Source organism: Rhagoletis pomonella, unplaced genomic scaffold, assembly GCF_013731165.1.
Source record: "Rhagoletis pomonella isolate Grant_MI unplaced genomic scaffold, Rhpom_1.0 Rhpom_scaffold_00001, whole genome shotgun sequence".
NCBI lineage: Eukaryota > Metazoa > Arthropoda > Insecta > Diptera > Tephritidae > Rhagoletis > Rhagoletis pomonella.
The window spans coordinates 37,450,976-37,466,947 of record NW_023458555.1 but is presented as its reverse complement, the minus strand read 5'-3'; the positions used below and the strand labels follow the sequence as shown (position 1 = coordinate 37,466,947).

Genomic DNA, 15,972 nt, shown 5'->3' with positions numbered 1-15,972 from the left:
ATTTTTTACATTTTAACTTGTTAATTTCTATATTTCATAAAATGTTGCTTTGTTTTTTTCGATTTTATTAGATAATATGTTAACTATATTTGTTTTTTAATATTTAATTTTATAGACGTTCATTACTATTCATATAATTTTGGTTTTGCTGGATTTTCTTATTTTAACTTACTTCATTTCTTAATTTTTTAATACAAATTTTTACCTCCCGGTGTTTAATTTTATTTAATTTCATTTTACATTTAATTTAATTCTATACTAACTTAAATTTTATGTATAAAAAATTATTCATAAAACTGTAAGAATACCGCTATTAGGACCAAGTACCGAAGCTGTGATTCCTTCATACCGGGTACCCATTTTCATATATCGTGAATTTCAGTCATTCACAATAGGTTTTATTTTCATCACCTGTGAAAATTTGGATGCAAGTATCTGTCAAACTCAGTCAATAAGCACAAATGCACGCGCGTAAAATTAAAAAAGTTCCACAAAATTGTTAAATTATTTCACCAAAAGCCAAAAAAAAACCTACAAAACGTATATAAAATTTTCTTTGGTGTACATTCAGTTAAAGAATTAAGTAACAACTATGTCGGGATTTTCGTTTGGAACACCATCACAACAACAAGCCGCGGGTTTCAGCTTCGGTGCACCAACTGCAACGGGTGGAACCAGCGCGCCTGCTTTCGGTGCTGCAGCCACAACAGCGGCGCCCGCGTTTGGCGCCGGCACCGCCGCTGCACCAGCATTCGGAGCAGCACCTGCATTTGGTGCAGCCGCTACCTCACAGGCGCCAGCATTTGGTGCCACCGCGCAACCAACAGCTACCGTAGCACCATTTAGTTCAACTGCGGCGGCTGCAGCACCCGCCTTTGGCGCTACACAAGCATCTGTCGCACCCACATTTGGAACACCTGTGGCTGCAGCTCCAGCATTTGGTGCAACCGCAGTAAGTAGTGCAGCGCCCTCGTTTAACTTTGGCGGCGGTCTAGGAGGAGCAGCTACATCAACTACTGCTACAAATCCAGCGCCAGCATTTAGTTTTGGTGGGCTAGGCGGCACAGCTGCCCCAACAGCAGCGACTTCTACGGCACCGTCATTAGGGGGTTTAGGTGGTCTAGGAGGTGGTTTGGCATTTGGCAAACCAGCAACTACAACCACCTCGGCTAGCTTGAATTTCGGTACAACAACCACGTCTGTAGCGTCAGGCGGAATGTGGAAACCAACAGTCACCTCAACTACGGCATCGGCTACACCATTTATTGGCTTAGGTGGAGTTGATGTAAGTGCAACACAGCCAAAAGCAGGAGATATGAAGCAAGACGTAAAGGTAATGAATATGTAGTATACGCCCGTATAATAGTTTTCTCTAAAAATTTTTTTATTTAGGTGAAAGAAACACTTGTGCCCGACGAAATTGCCAAAACCGTGGACGCACTTAAATCACATATTAAAGCGCAAAAGACACTTTCTTCCGATATCGGACGGACATCGACTTCGAAGCTAACCAATGTTTCACACGAAATAACCAATATTCAATGGGCACTTCAAGAGATCTCCAACTCAGTGGACACTAATTACAAACAAATAAAATTGCTGCGCAAGGAAACTTCGAAAACTATACAGGCAGTTGAAATGGCTCAGCGCACACAAGATACACCAGCTGGTTTGCAATTCGAAAATACTGCACCTTTCCAATTTTTTCAGGGTTTGGTCGCCAAGTATGAGCATGATTTGATTAACTTCCGACAACAAATAGCGCTTACCGAACATCACATGCGTTCGTTAACCAACCCGCAGACGGTGTCGCCGGAGGATATAAAACGTGGTTTCCGCCAAATCAATGAGAGTTTTATTTCACTAGCTGGCCGTTTGCAGGAACTGCATCAAAAAGTTGAAACACAAAAGGAACAATTTCTCAACTTGCGAAAGTATCGTCTGCGAGACACTTCGAATGTCTTTTCGAAGATCGACAATCCCGAAAGCAAAGTCGACACAACAAATATCACCTGTGGACCGACACCTTTTTCTAATATTTCAGCGATGGGCGCATTTGGAAAAAGTTTTAGCAATGCGTCCGCAGGAGCCGCAGGTGCAAGTGGGAGAACAGCGGGAGCAGGCACCACATAAATGGGGAAAACTAAATAAATAGTTCAGTAAATAAAAATTTGTACATCTTAGCATTGGCAGTCATTTTGCAAAATTGTTGTAGTTACATATTTTCAGAGCTTTTTTGTAGTTTTTGTCAGAAGCAAGTTTACTAGTAAATATTTGCAATCATTTTGGAATAAAAAAAGTGAATTAAATGCAAGTTTCTTGTTTTCAAATCGGGAGCAGTACAAGTTTTATTTGAGCTTGAGGTCTGATTAGATGTGCGGATCTATAAATTGTGGTTTTTCCAAAAATAGCCCTAAGCTTAAATACAATTCTTTTGAAGTTCATAACACGAAAATTTTAAATGCATGCACTGCTGAATATTTTACAAAATTTGTTAAATTTATTAAATGTGAGTCAGCATAAAAAGACTTCATATATTTCTTTATAACTTTCTTAAAACAAAAAGTATGAGTAATACACACCAAATCATACTTCTACCCTGTCGGAAGCTCCAACAACGAAAATGAGAACATGCCTAAATCTGCTATAGCTTAGCATTTTATTCAGCAACCATCTTTTTCATTTAGCAAGCTAATACATTCCATCTTTGATAAATGTTTTTTCAAATTGCATATAAAAGATAATTTACTCTCAGAATTTGAACAATTTTTTTTCGATTATATATATTTTTGTATGATTTAATAATAAACGTAATTAAAGGTTTTAAGGGAAGGCCTGCAATTTGCCAATGCGAAAGCAACATTTAACACAATCTCAACGCAATAATTAGTATATATCATCGGCATTTATCATTTCTTAATAACTTGTATTACGTCCTCGTCGGCCATAATATGCGATATACCGACACGTTGTGGCGAATATTTAGTAGAGGTGCCCCAGACAAGCGCATACTTGAACTGAGCAGCCAATGTACGATGAATAGCATGGCATACATGTTCCACGGTGACACCCTATAATGAAAAAAATATATATATATAATAATTGACATTAGAATTAGTTGGGAGTATTAAATCGCCACTCAACTTACCTTTCGTAAAATCAAACCATCATCGAAATCTGGAGGTGCACCAGGTTTCTTCGTGTAAACGCGTATCAGCTGCAACGCCTCCCACAACGCCTCTAATAGATAGTCCAAATTGAGTTTCATATTACAACTGACCACAATCGAATTAGCCTCACGCGCCAAGCGATCAACCTCCTCAATTGAAATCTGATCAATTTTGTTGTACACATACAAGCAGGGCAAATACACGCGATTCGCCGTCACCACATCGATAAACTCATCTTCGGTGCAGTCCTCACGGAAAAGTACCTCCGCATTGAAAATTTTGAATGAGTGCAAAATAGTTTGTACCATTTTCTCATTGCAGCGTGACAGTGAACAAGTAGAGTTAAAGCTTAGGCCACCACCTTTTTTCTGCTTGAAGTAAATGTTTGGTTTGCGTTTATTCAGTCGTATGCCCACCGATTCCAATTCACGTTCGAGCAAATCACGATGAACATTCGGTTTTGTGGCATCCAACATCATAATGACTAAATCGGCAGTGCGCGCTACGGCGATAACCTGCCGACCGCGACCTTTTCCCTAAATTGAATAAAAGAAATAAATTTTATGATTAGTTCTTGCAACTATTTGCAATTTATGTATGTATTGGAATGTAAGTAGATATATTTACCTGAGCAGCACCCTCGATAATTCCCGGCAAATCGAGCAACTGTATATTGGCACCTTTATAATCGATGACACCCGGTATACAGGTAAGAGTCGTAAATTCATAGTTCGCCGCCTCCGATTCGGTCTTGGTGAGCGTAGAGAGCAAAGTAGATTTACCCACGGATGGAAAACCGATTAATGCAACACGCGCATCACCACTTTTGAGCACATCGAAACCTTCACCTTTTTCACCCTTCTTGGCTGGTTCCAGCAGCTGCGAACGATATTTGGCAAGTTTCGCCTTCAACAGACCCAAATGGTATTCAGTTGCTGACAAAGACAAATAACTTTTAATGTTATTTTTCGCCAATAAACAATATTTTAAAATAGGTCAAATCTTCAGCAGCTATAAATTTTTAGTTTGTCAGTTATTTAGTATGCTTGTGTATAATTATACTTGAGCAAAGTTATTGGCTCATTTTATTTATTTTCGTAAAAATTGTTAACCTACAAGCATTTAGTAAGCTGCTAGAGCCAAAAACAAAAAAACGCATTTGCCAGCGGAGCACGCACGTCTCGTGCAGCACGACCACACCAAGGCCGCTGGATCGTCTCCAACTTACCTTTGTTCTTTTGCGTGCGCGCGATTTCCTTCTCAATTTCTGAGATCTTCTCCAAGATACCCATCTTAAAAGCTCTTTCAATATACTATTTTATTGACAAAGCATTTGTCTATTTTTTGGAAATAATTTAACTTTTCTGCGTTCGCCTGATTGTAAATTGCTTGCCGCTGCCTCTGCCGACGTCGCTGCTATCGGCTTGAATAAATGGGCAACTGTCAAATAATGGTGAATGGTTCGCGTGCCGAAAAGCATTCACAGTGAATTATTTTAGTTTAGACTGCTTTTACACTGTTCAAGTATTGAATTCAATTGTGCTCGCATGTGCCGCAACAAAGCTTTCGTGTCTGAACATCGACTAAGTTGAATCAAAAGTTGGCTGCATCCCATGGTGTAATCGTTCTTGGCTGCATCCCAACTCCATTGGGAGCGATTAGTTGAAAGACCGTTCACATCAGGCGATTGTTGCTTGCAGCTAAAAGTTGCATGGAGTACTGGATCAGAGAGAGAGTTGTCTCATATCTAAGCCAAAGGCCACAAAGGAAAGGAAAATTAAACTTTGGCTGGTAATATCTAGGGTATACGTTAATTTTTATAAACTGGACGATATATCAAGTGAAATGTTTTTAAATTTAGTACCTCACGTTCATATATCATATTTCAATAGGACTACAAGTTTTCAAGATATTTAGAAAAACTTCCAAAGGCGATGGCTTTCCCATATAAGTTTTCAATTCTTCATTACTTTAGTAACCAAGTGAAAATTAATAAAAATTAGACGAGATTTATTTCAAAGATTTTTATGTTTTCGGGAGATTATATAATATTTAAGGAACTATGGACTTGGTCACGACAATTTGGTAAGTTTTCAAAATAGTAGTAAATGATTTAAAATACGGATGTCCATGATTTGGAAACTTTTGATTTGTAAATAGTAGTTTGAAACAAATACATACATAAGTACATATATTAACTAAATAAGGTTTAGTTAAGCAACGCTCGTTTTAAGTCCATTTTCTTGAAAATTTGAGTGGAATGGTTTCATTAGTCACCGTAGAGGCACATTTTTCGCTGTTTCTAAATTTACCGTTAATCGAAAGTAGGGGCGGCGTTCAACAAAATGGGATTCCAAAGCTTTGCAAAAGACAAGCTTAGAATTCGAAGGGCCAGTTTTTCAGTGCCACCTTAGACTGAGATTACGTAAACTGCGTTTTAGCTCAGTTATGCATATTTGGCGTTGCATGAGAGTTGTCAGATAAGGATAAATGCGTGTAAGCACAGCTTTACAAATATAGAATTTTGTTTGGTTTTGATTTCTACGTAAAAATCTTACTACGCGTCTCCACCTTCTACAGATTCTGTACTGTTAAAACACATCTGTCTTGCCGAATTTCTTACCATCGCTGTCTTAACATCAGCAGTCATTTCGTAGTTTGATAACTCAGTTTTCATGTTACCGCGCCATTTACATTGGGTACAGATCGATCTGATTGGCTTGGTGCCAGTTTCAAAATGATATATTAAGACAGCAAGTTGCCCACATGAGAAAACGGTTCTAAGTTAAAGCAGAAATTTCACAGATGTTAAGACGAATTTAGTAGAAGGCGGAGACGTGGAGTTAGTTTAAACCAGCCAGCTCGAGTGTTTATACCACATCCGTGCACTGAAAAACGTTCCCTAACAGGGATGCTTACAGGGCACTGCAGAATAAAGGGTCACCTACATATGTCAGGCTTATGCTAATGATTTTTTTCGGGCTCAGTAACTTGACCAACAAGACACTGCTTCACATTCTCACCGAGTGCGATCAGTCTGCAGAAGACGTGAGAGGAGTCTAGGCCACAGCTTGAGCACATCCATTCCCTACCCCCGAAGGCGCTATTGAACTTTCTGTGGCGTCTTGGCTTAGATGAAGTGTTTTGAAGAGAAGAGAGTACAATAGGTCGTAGAGCACACCTCTATCTATCTACCTATTCTACATATGTCCATATATTCATGATGTACAGAACAAAGGTGGTGCCCATATCGGTACCGCTATTCCGCTCTCAGTGAATTTTCCGGAATCGCTGTTTGTATGACGTCACACTTGTGCAACTTGCTTACGGGTTTCTTGCAAAAATTTCTTTTTCTTCCATTCTTGCCCGATTGTGTCTTATGCATCCATAGGATGGGCTCGTCTCCATATTTTTATCCAGGAAACAGCAGCCATGAAGGAGCTGCAACTTCGGCTATCTTACGACGGCTTCTTCGCAAAGAAGCTTCATGCAGGTATTCTTGGGAAGATACAAGGGTTGGTAATATGTGGAATCTCTGACTCCATAACTAAAGAGATCTGCTTTGTTAGAAAATTTCAAGTGAAAATCCCTGATCGCGAAGATTGGGCAAATGGACTCCCTGCACTTGATCTCAGATACGTACACTGGTACACAGACGGTTCAAGAATGGCGGACAGAGCGGGTGCAGGTATCTTTGGAGCTAGCACCAAACTTGCAATTCCCATTGGCAAACGGCCCACGGTGTTTCAAGCTGAAATATTTAGTCGCACTCTTAAACTGCGCAAAATTAAACCTTGAAAGGCGAATTTTTAGTCATTTTTTCATATCATCAGACTAGCAAATCCAAGCTGGTTAGAGACTGCTTTGACACGCTACAAATTTTGGCAACCAAAAACACGGTAACACTGTGCTGGGTACAAGGCCAACGCGGAATCGAAGGCAACGAGATCGCCGACAAGTTGGCACGTGAAGTATCGCTAATTTCCTTTTCGGGACCTAAACTATTCTGTGTATCAGTTAGTCCTCTTCGCGAGCCATAATTACTGAGTGGGTACACTCGGAACGCAGTAAGTACTGGGGAGCGATGGGGGCCTTAGACAGACCAGGCTCTTTGGCTACCCTTTTTACAGAAACGACATTTGCTAGCAAATAGAAATTACCCGTCACAATCAATTGCGATTCCACTTGCACCGAATAGATACGATCACAAAGTCGGAATGCTGGGTCTGCCTCCAGGCTTATGAAACTTCGGAGCATATTCTCTGTCACTGTCCGGCTTTAGCCAGATAAAGATTGATTTATTTTAAATTTTCGATGGTCGAACCCTTCGTTATAAGGAATTCGTCTACCAAGGCCCTTTTAGGATTCATTAGGGAAGCCGAAGGTAACTTGGCCACATTGGGCTAGGGGCTCCCAGAAAAATAAATAACTAACTAACCGTTCTTGCTCGCGTTTTAGCATTTCTCGCAAATGCACCAGTGTGACCTCACGTAAAAATTATTCTCAAAACTCAGAACTTGAGCGTGAAAAACGGCACTCTTGGTTGATGATTTAAAACTTGTTTATTATTTAGTTGCGTATAGCATAGAGGACATTTTTAAGTAAAAATACACACTTTTCAATGACAATAAACATTGACATACACAAAATAATTTGTAAAAATGCATTTCAGAACCCAAAAAGTAGAAACTAAAGAAGTTGTTACTGTTGTGCAATCAGAAAAAATTAAATTAATTTAGTTACATAGTCAAACTTTCTTCCTTACCCCCCACTAGTATATCTTCGCCTTAACTAACTCCTAATTCTAATTGGCATAGTAACCATGCCCACCATTGCCCATGTACTCAGTCCAACGCTGCGTCTGTATATCATCCAGCTCGGAGCACACCTCTCCCGCTTGCAGTGTACGACACGTGCACGAAATGCCGATGCGTGTCACGATCAACTGTGATTCATATTGCGGCACATGCGGCGTCACATTTACCAGACGATCACTTAAACATTGCTTTAGGAATTGTTTGCGCAGTATGCGTAGATTGTCCAGGGTGTAGCCTTAAAATATAGAAGAAAAAGAAATTACACAATCCTGTGTGTGCAAACACAACCTAAAACATCCTGCTCTCACTCTTATATGCGCTTATCTTCTCCTCCACACAATTGAGATCCTGTGGCAAAAAGAGCGGCGGATATGTTTCCGATTCGCGTATATTCACAACGAATGCAAAATCTATGGAAGAGCGTGTGCCATTTAGCGACTTCAAGAGCACACCCGTTGAAGAGATCGAGGCTAAAAACCATTCATCCGATTCACCGGCGCCAGTGGTAGGACTACCCGAAGTTGTTTCGGCATCTTCCGCCACCTGCGCTTGTGCAGTATCATCACGCGTGGGACGACCACGCTTACTCTTCTTTATTGCGTCATCACGCGTAGACGAGTAATCGTATTTGTGCGACTCCTTGATTGCATCACGCTCCTCCTTCTCCATTTCGAGATCCCACAAACTAAGTGGCTCTTGTTTCTCCAAACTATTTTGTGGCACACCGCCAGTGGGTACAGTCTGCGTAGCATTTTGCTCATCCTCAAAGGAGGTGATATCGCTACGCACGTCACGATTGCCGGGATACTTTGTGCGTAACCTTATGGGATGCTCATTCTGCGGCACCGATAGAGGCACTTCATTGTCATTGTCGGCATAGAGTGCGTCGTAGTCTTCGGGCACACGTGCGCCCGTCTCAGACTCGTAGGCCTTTTGCTGAGAAGGAGTAGAACAAAAAAAGAAAGTATGAATAGGCTGAAGGCAGACGTGCGCTTAAAATATATGTTTTAATACCAGTTCACGCAGCGGCACGTTGCCATTTGCGCCATAACCACCGGCGTAGTAGTTGGCATAACCATTTTGCTTGGCAGGTTCATATATATTTTCGGCGGGTATTTCGTTATTCGGAAGCATTTCCTGCAATGAATTCTGGTCAAACAAAGAACTCCGCAACGGATTCCCCTTGTAATTGGCGGCAGTCTCAAACTTCGCTTCCTGCTCCAGTTTCTCTAAATTAGCGCCGGCTGCGATTTTCTTCAGCAGTTCATCGCGATTGGCTAACAGCTTTTTTAAAAGTTTGGGATGCTTAAGCGGAGATTTCGAATTCTGTTTGGCATATTGCGGGCGTTGTGTGTGGTTAAGGTGTACGTCAATATCGTCTTTTAGGGAAAAACGAAAAAAAACGTATGTACTTGAGTCTTGTCTGCTACCCAATGCATCACACTCACCTGTACTAAAAATTACTGCGCCTGGCGGTTCGATGTGGCGCGCTATCGCATAGAGTTTAAGTACAGTCGAGGTATTGTAACGCAGTCGGCATGTGTCCGCACGTGACTGCAGTATGATGTCGCTGTCTGAGCGCGGAAGAAGAACCATTTCAATACTTTAACTCTTTGTATTTCCAATAAAACTTACCTGGTATGAATTCATAGGCATCTTTCGCATCGTATTTATTTCTGCATTGCATTTGCCAATGCAAATAGAAATCGCCACCAAAAGTTTGTGACACCGAAACGCCACCCAACAAACTATTCGAACCGCCTGAGTCGGTCATCATCGCATCCAGCAATGGTTTGCCATTTCTACCATCCAATATAGTCGTTTGAGAGTAATAGTAAACTGGAAAGCCGGGTCCAGTATTATACTTTACCATAAAATCTGTCACATTGTCGTGATTGAAGTGACCCGGCACAATGGTGCTTACGCTTTCACTTGCCGGAAATGTGTAGTTCCACAACATGCTGGAATTGTGGCCATCAAAAGCAAACACAGTCGAATTGAATGACGATACCACAATATCCGAAATTTGATCACCGGTTATGTCGGTAATCACCGCCGGTACCATGACACCGGTGTGTTTACTTTGGAATAGCGGCGTAAACTCTTTTTCACTTGTAAACTGCATTAGCGACAGCAGTCTTATTGTGTAAACGCCGCCAGGTGTATTTTGGCCACCTGTAGTGATCATCAACAACTCAGTGCCGTCCTCTTTGGTGAGCACTTGTAGTGGCACGAACACTTCCTCCTTGAAAGGTGTTGGTATGGTGCGTATAACTTTACCTGTCTTGCCGGAAATGATTTTAATGTGTCCCGCTTTGGATTCTTCACGTTCTTCGAGATGTGCTGCGAGTATCTCAGATATTTCGTCACCATCTAAATCACGTACGATGTTAATCGTATATAGATCCATTACTATAGGCGAATTTGTTTCCACCTCAACCTCGCGGAACTCCCAAATGTTGTTGCCATTACGGCCGTTGATGGCGAAGATCATCTGTGGGCGAAGAGTTGTTCGTTTTATGAGTGAAATTTCTATAAAGACGATACATTTAAATTTGAGTCGGGGAAGAGGTGCACGAAAGCTCTGTCTTTCAGGGCTTCACGTACTCTAGAACCTCTATTGAATCGCTTCAAAAGTAGCCGCTTGTTGGCTTATCTGGGCAGCCTATTAGCTACGAGATTGACGTATGCACCTATAAATCTGTGCAATCGAACAATTTCACCCCCAAGGGATGTTATATAATGTATAGGATTATTTTTCACAATACAACACAAGTTAAGTTGGTTCTCATGGCTACAGAGCTATCCTTTGTACAGCGTTGAAATAAACGGGTAGATATCTGTTTAAGGATAGACACATCTTAATCGTTTCATGGACTACCGAAGTCGGCAAAAAAGAGGGATTTGCCAGATGGCAATGAGTACTGTACACCAATACCCTATGACCTAATGTTAAAAGCTCTGGATGACATCTCTTCCAACAAGAACAGACTACCGGTTAAGCTCTCAAAAACAGAATTTATCTTGTGCACAAGCGAAATGCCGAGGCATTATATTGGACTCCAAATCGAATTGAAAAAGAATGTAGGGCAGAGAGTTTACAAGCAATGGGGACTGACGCGAAAACGTTACCTATGATATGTGCAACACCGTCATCAGACCAATTTTAATCTTTGGGAGCGTTTGTCTTATGAAAAGCTCTTGATAAAGGGAATAACAACAAAACTATTGGCAAAATGTAAAAGCTCGCAAGCAGTGGTGAGTAGGGTATATTCGAGGCCTTAACAAGATTTTTCATCTACAACCGCTACACGCTCATTGTGGAGCCACAAAAAACGTCCTCAGAAGCCAGCATATGGAAACCGAACACTTTGGGCACACAGCAACTTTGGGATCGACTTAGTGGAATCAAAGATTAGATTGGAAACTTCAACATAAAACCACCTTTAGAGGCTCGACCAAAGAAGAACGATACAGAAGTCTACCAATGTCAGATAATGGTACAATGATCTGTACGTATGGTTCAGAGATGGAACAACAAAAAGGCGTAAGTCTTCACTCAGAGGCTCACAGATTGGTCAGTATTTTCGTTTGCCAAGCGATAGCCCCCTCTTACAAGCCTATACTACGAGAAGCCAGCTACTCTTTTACTACTCAGCCTTCATCCGGAAAAGTCACTATCTTCGTCGATAGCCAGACACATTTTTTAACAATGCCGCCCTGCGTTGGCATCAATGGGCTATATAAACGTCAATATTTGCGAGGATACCAGACATGCATGGCACGGAGATGCCAATAAACGAGGCATACAACCACTTCTTAAGGGTGACGTGATGTAAATTGATTAATTTAGCCGTTACACAGACGGACCGATAAGTGTGGCTATGGTTAGTTAGTTCTTAGGTCTAAGACACCGCGACCTAAAGGATCTTTGGTATCTCTTAAAGAGAGAGTCCCTAACCCAGTGTGGACAAGATGCCTTCGGCTTCCCTAATGAATCCTAAAAGGGCCTTAGTAGTCGAATTCTTTATAACAAAGGTTCGACCGTTGAAAATTTAAAGTGGATAAATTTTTGTCTGGACAAAGCCAGATATTGACAGAGAATATGCTCATAAGTTTCATTGCCTTCAAGGCAGAGCCGGCATTCCGACTCTTTGAATACACCTATTTGGTGCAAGTGGAATCGCGATTGGTTGTGACAAGTATCGTAACCAGAAAGTAGCCTGATGTCATTGCTGCGGCTTCACAACAACCTTTTGAAACTCAAAAATTTGTAGTAATGGTTCTTGACGGCGTCATCGGAGCTCATTGTTCTATACCAATGGGTTCTCTCTGCAGAATCTGGCGCAATAACAATAAGTTTAAGCAGCCCTTTGGGCTACACTTCTAGACCAGTCTGGTAGGCATAGCTACTCTTCCACCTCCACAATTTGTTCAGTCGGTTATTCTTTCCAACTTGTTTCCGAGTGAAGGAATAAAATACCCGACCGTATATAATGGTATATTACAGTAATAAGTCCCCCACAACTAGAGTGTGCGGCGTCCAGTTCCAACCTAACATTTGATTTTCAAGAAACCATCCTATTTTTGCCTCATTTGTCGAGTATTTTTGTGTTGACAACTATTTCAAACAGTCGCCTACCAAATCATAAAGCACCAGAGGCCAAGGTGAATTTGGCGGCTAATAAATTTTGATGTTGTATTGTATAAACTCTTTTGCTGCACTTTGGCAACATTTAGTCTTTGGGTACTATCTCCTGTTTCTCTAAATGGTTAAAGCATCAAAAAGTTATCTAAGTTTATCAAGCTGGAAGACATAATGAAAAAAGGCGTTAGTATCAGGTAGTCAGGAAATTTGATGATTAAACAAACTGGCAACGCATTAGGCGATTCAGTTACAAACATATGTAAATATGTAGGTTAGGTTAGAAATTAAACATTTATATGAAATTAGTCATTTTATTCATTTTTAGAAGCCAGTCATTTCATAACCACTACGAGAATAGTTCGGGGCTTTTTCGTGAATAGTTTCAAATTAACATGAAATGATCCCAAACTAGTCCCAAAATTATCTTGAAGGAGTCCTGAAGTGGTTTTGTCCCGAAAAGATCTCAAATTAGTCTTGAACCCGATCTAATCCCGTAATAGTCCTGACCTATTCTCCAAACCTAGTACCGAAATTGTCCTGAAATAGGCGTAAACTAGTCTCGAAATAGCTCCGAAGTGGTCCAGAAATAGTCCGGAACAGATCCCGAAATAGTACCGAACTAGTCCCGAAATGATCCAGAAATAGTCCTGAAAAAGGCCCGAAACAGTCGAAAAGCCGTGAACTTGTCCCTAAATGTTCTCGAAGAAGTTATGATATGGTTCCGAATTGGTCCCTTATTAGTCCCAAAATCATCCTAAACTAGTTCCAAAATGGTTGAAAAATAATCGAAAACCCCGAGTGTAGTTTCAAAATAGTCCTGAACTAGCTACAAAATGGTCCCTTAAATAGTCATGAGCTAGTCTGGAAATTATTCTCAACATGTTTCGAAATGACCCGGAAAGGGTTTTAAACTATTCCCGAAATGGGCTTGAACCAGTCCATGAATTTTCATTTGTACACACAAGAAGCAATTACAGATTTTCTGCTGGGTTACACAACAAACAGTTACAAATATTCTACTGGGGTTACGATAGCTAAGATGTTTACTCATGAATACAAGTTTTGCAGATACAGTTTCAACTATTTAAATTTTCAGGGATCAATTGACTCACAACTGTCACACCCAAACAGTGTTGAACCGATCTCAGCTCGTATGGACATATTTTTCAAAGTAAATATGTATTAGAATCGTCTGCCAATCAGTTCTAGCTTGACTGGTATAGAATGTGCACGCTAGCGATGCCTGTACCTCAGTATTTCCGAATTTTCCCTATTCTTACAAAATCCAAAATCCCGACATTTTCGCTGAAGCGAAACACTTACACCCAGCCGGCCGGCAGCCACACAATCGGGATGACCATCACGATCGATATCCAAAGTGCAGAGCAGCGAGAAAACATTTGCCACACTCCATGTCTGCCAGAGTAAATTGCCTGTTGCGCCATTTATCGCAATAACGCCACCTTCACAAGGCACCTCGTCACCGCCCTGCGCCGATTTGCATTTGGGCAATGTGAAGCCTTCATATTGGATATTGTCATCTGGAAGATCCAATTATTAATTTAAATAACCACAAAAGCATCAACTGCATTTTGAACTGTCACTCACCCACACCGAAGCCAAAAATGATATCCTCCACATCGTCACCATCTAAATCAGCCTTACGCACCGGACTCTCGCTATTCATGCGCGGAAAAGTTTGCGTCCAAATACGCTGTACACTAATTTGAGTGCAGGGCACAAATTCTGTGCCCATGCTGCTGCCATACGTAAGCGATTGGACAGCGCCGCCACTTAGCGCAGCATAATCGACACCTTCGGCCGCTGTAGGATCACGTTTCAGCCATACTTTGATGCGTTGCAAGGGTATGGGGAACATAGTCAAAATGAGCGCTGCTAGGCTAATCAAGGCAATGAGGACAGTGAGTGCGGCAAGGCCATAGCAAAAAGGCTCACAACAACGCCAACAGCGGCGATGTTTCATCATAATCGGCACGGAGTTGTGCAATTTGCCATTCTTGCGACGCGGCGCCATTAGCGGACGTTTGAGGCCCTTCTCTTCGCTTAACTGTATGTGTGTGTATGTGTGTAGGAGGACAGAAGGGACATTAATTACTTTCACTTAGATTCTCAGTACATACTATGTGTAAATTTAATGTTTCTGTCTACGTATACTTACTTTGGCGGTGCGCGCATCCTTAATGAAGACGTCATCATCCACATCGTCACTGATCTCCTCGTCGATGGAGTCGCGTACGGCGATACGATTCGATGGCACATATGGTCGCATTTTAATCATATTGCTAGCGTTTTGAATTTGGATTTTAATAAATGCTTAGCTTTTTGCTATTCGATATTTTCACTACCCAAAAGTTTATTCGCTTTCGTAGAGAAAATGCAATAAATTAGGAAGAAATAAATATAAACTGCACTACCACAGGCTTTGGCTTATTTCACTTGCTGTTGCACGCCCCAAAGTAGATTCTATTTTTTTTTTTACTTATTAACTCAGTCTTAAATATTTGTGCAATTTTCCTTATTCTGGTTTACGCCTTACGCGTATACTGCATTATTTTTGCTTTATTTAAACATTTTTAAGCCACTTTTATGCTTCTGCCATTTTTTCACCAAACGAATCAACCGTGCAGCAATTCACATTGTATCCAACTGTGATGACGGTCGGTAAAAATCGATATTTTACAAAAGCATTTCACTTCTCAAATACCAACATATGTATACACGCAGTGGCATATAGTAAAAACAGATAACTCTACTGACAGCTTTGACAGCTTGTGGTGTTATTTACAGTTATACTGACGCCTGCGCTCCACACGTTTTGCGCGCCTACATATAGCAACTGCTACACACATACACACTTCCGCTAACACAACGATTACAAGCGAAAGTAAGCAAGTTTGCAGCAACAAAATGTCGCCCTTTTGGGCAGCACGTGTTGCACTTTTGTTTGTCAACAAACGTGCATGGGTGGCACCAACAATACACTTACACCGCAGGCATGCGAAGGGAACTCACCACCACCGCCATCACTACCGCCGGCACGCCACGCAGCCTGTTGCTCTCAAACCCAATACAACCAATATATACTCGGTAAAACACCTCATTCATTTTCGTTGAACACACTCTACTCCAATTTAAATTAACACTCCTTAGCACGGTTTCACTCTCGTTCTCCGCGCACTTAACGGCCAATAAGCTTTCGAATCTCTCATTCATGCCCAAAAGCACACAGTCTTTTGTTGCTGTTAATGTTCTGCATACAACGGTCTTTTTCAGCTGTAATTTTGTTTATAAGATTGGTACCTATGTACGCGCACAC

At 41.1% G+C, this 15,972-nt stretch overlaps 3 protein-coding genes across 3 annotated transcripts; 1 reads left to right on the top strand and 2 right to left on the bottom strand.

Annotated features, from left to right (window-relative positions):
* Positions 1 to 423: 423 nt before the first annotated feature.
* LOC118743877 (nuclear pore complex protein Nup58-like) lies at positions 424 to 2,686 on the top strand. Its single transcript, XM_036476643.1, has 2 exons — positions 424 to 1,333; positions 1,393 to 2,686. Exons 1-2 carry the CDS (start codon positions 593 to 595, stop codon positions 2,131 to 2,133), a joined length of 1,482 nt encoding a protein of 493 aa, XP_036332536.1. The 5' UTR covers positions 424 to 592; the 3' UTR covers positions 2,134 to 2,686.
* Positions 2,687 to 2,797: 111 nt separating this feature from the next.
* LOC118743888 (developmentally-regulated GTP-binding protein 2-like) lies at positions 2,798 to 4,591 on the bottom strand. Its single transcript, XM_036476654.1, has 4 exons — positions 4,399 to 4,591; positions 3,798 to 4,105; positions 3,149 to 3,706; positions 2,798 to 3,071 (listed from the first exon to the last, which is right to left on the bottom strand). The coding sequence occupies exons 1-4, from the start codon at positions 4,460 to 4,462 to the stop codon at positions 2,910 to 2,912; spliced, it is 1,092 nt and encodes a 363-aa protein (XP_036332547.1). The 5' UTR covers positions 4,463 to 4,591; the 3' UTR covers positions 2,798 to 2,909.
* Positions 4,592 to 7,713: 3,122 nt separating this feature from the next.
* LOC118743867 lies at positions 7,714 to 15,324 on the bottom strand. The gene is made up of 8 exons (XM_036476632.1): positions 14,815 to 15,324; positions 14,244 to 14,703; positions 13,959 to 14,176; positions 9,623 to 10,481; positions 9,436 to 9,561; positions 9,002 to 9,366; positions 8,296 to 8,923; positions 7,714 to 8,222 (listed from the first exon to the last, which is right to left on the bottom strand). The coding sequence occupies exons 1-8, from the start codon at positions 14,932 to 14,934 to the stop codon at positions 7,975 to 7,977; spliced, it is 3,024 nt and encodes a 1,007-aa protein (XP_036332525.1). The 5' UTR covers positions 14,935 to 15,324; the 3' UTR covers positions 7,714 to 7,974.
* Positions 15,325 to 15,972: the final 648 nt, after the last annotated feature.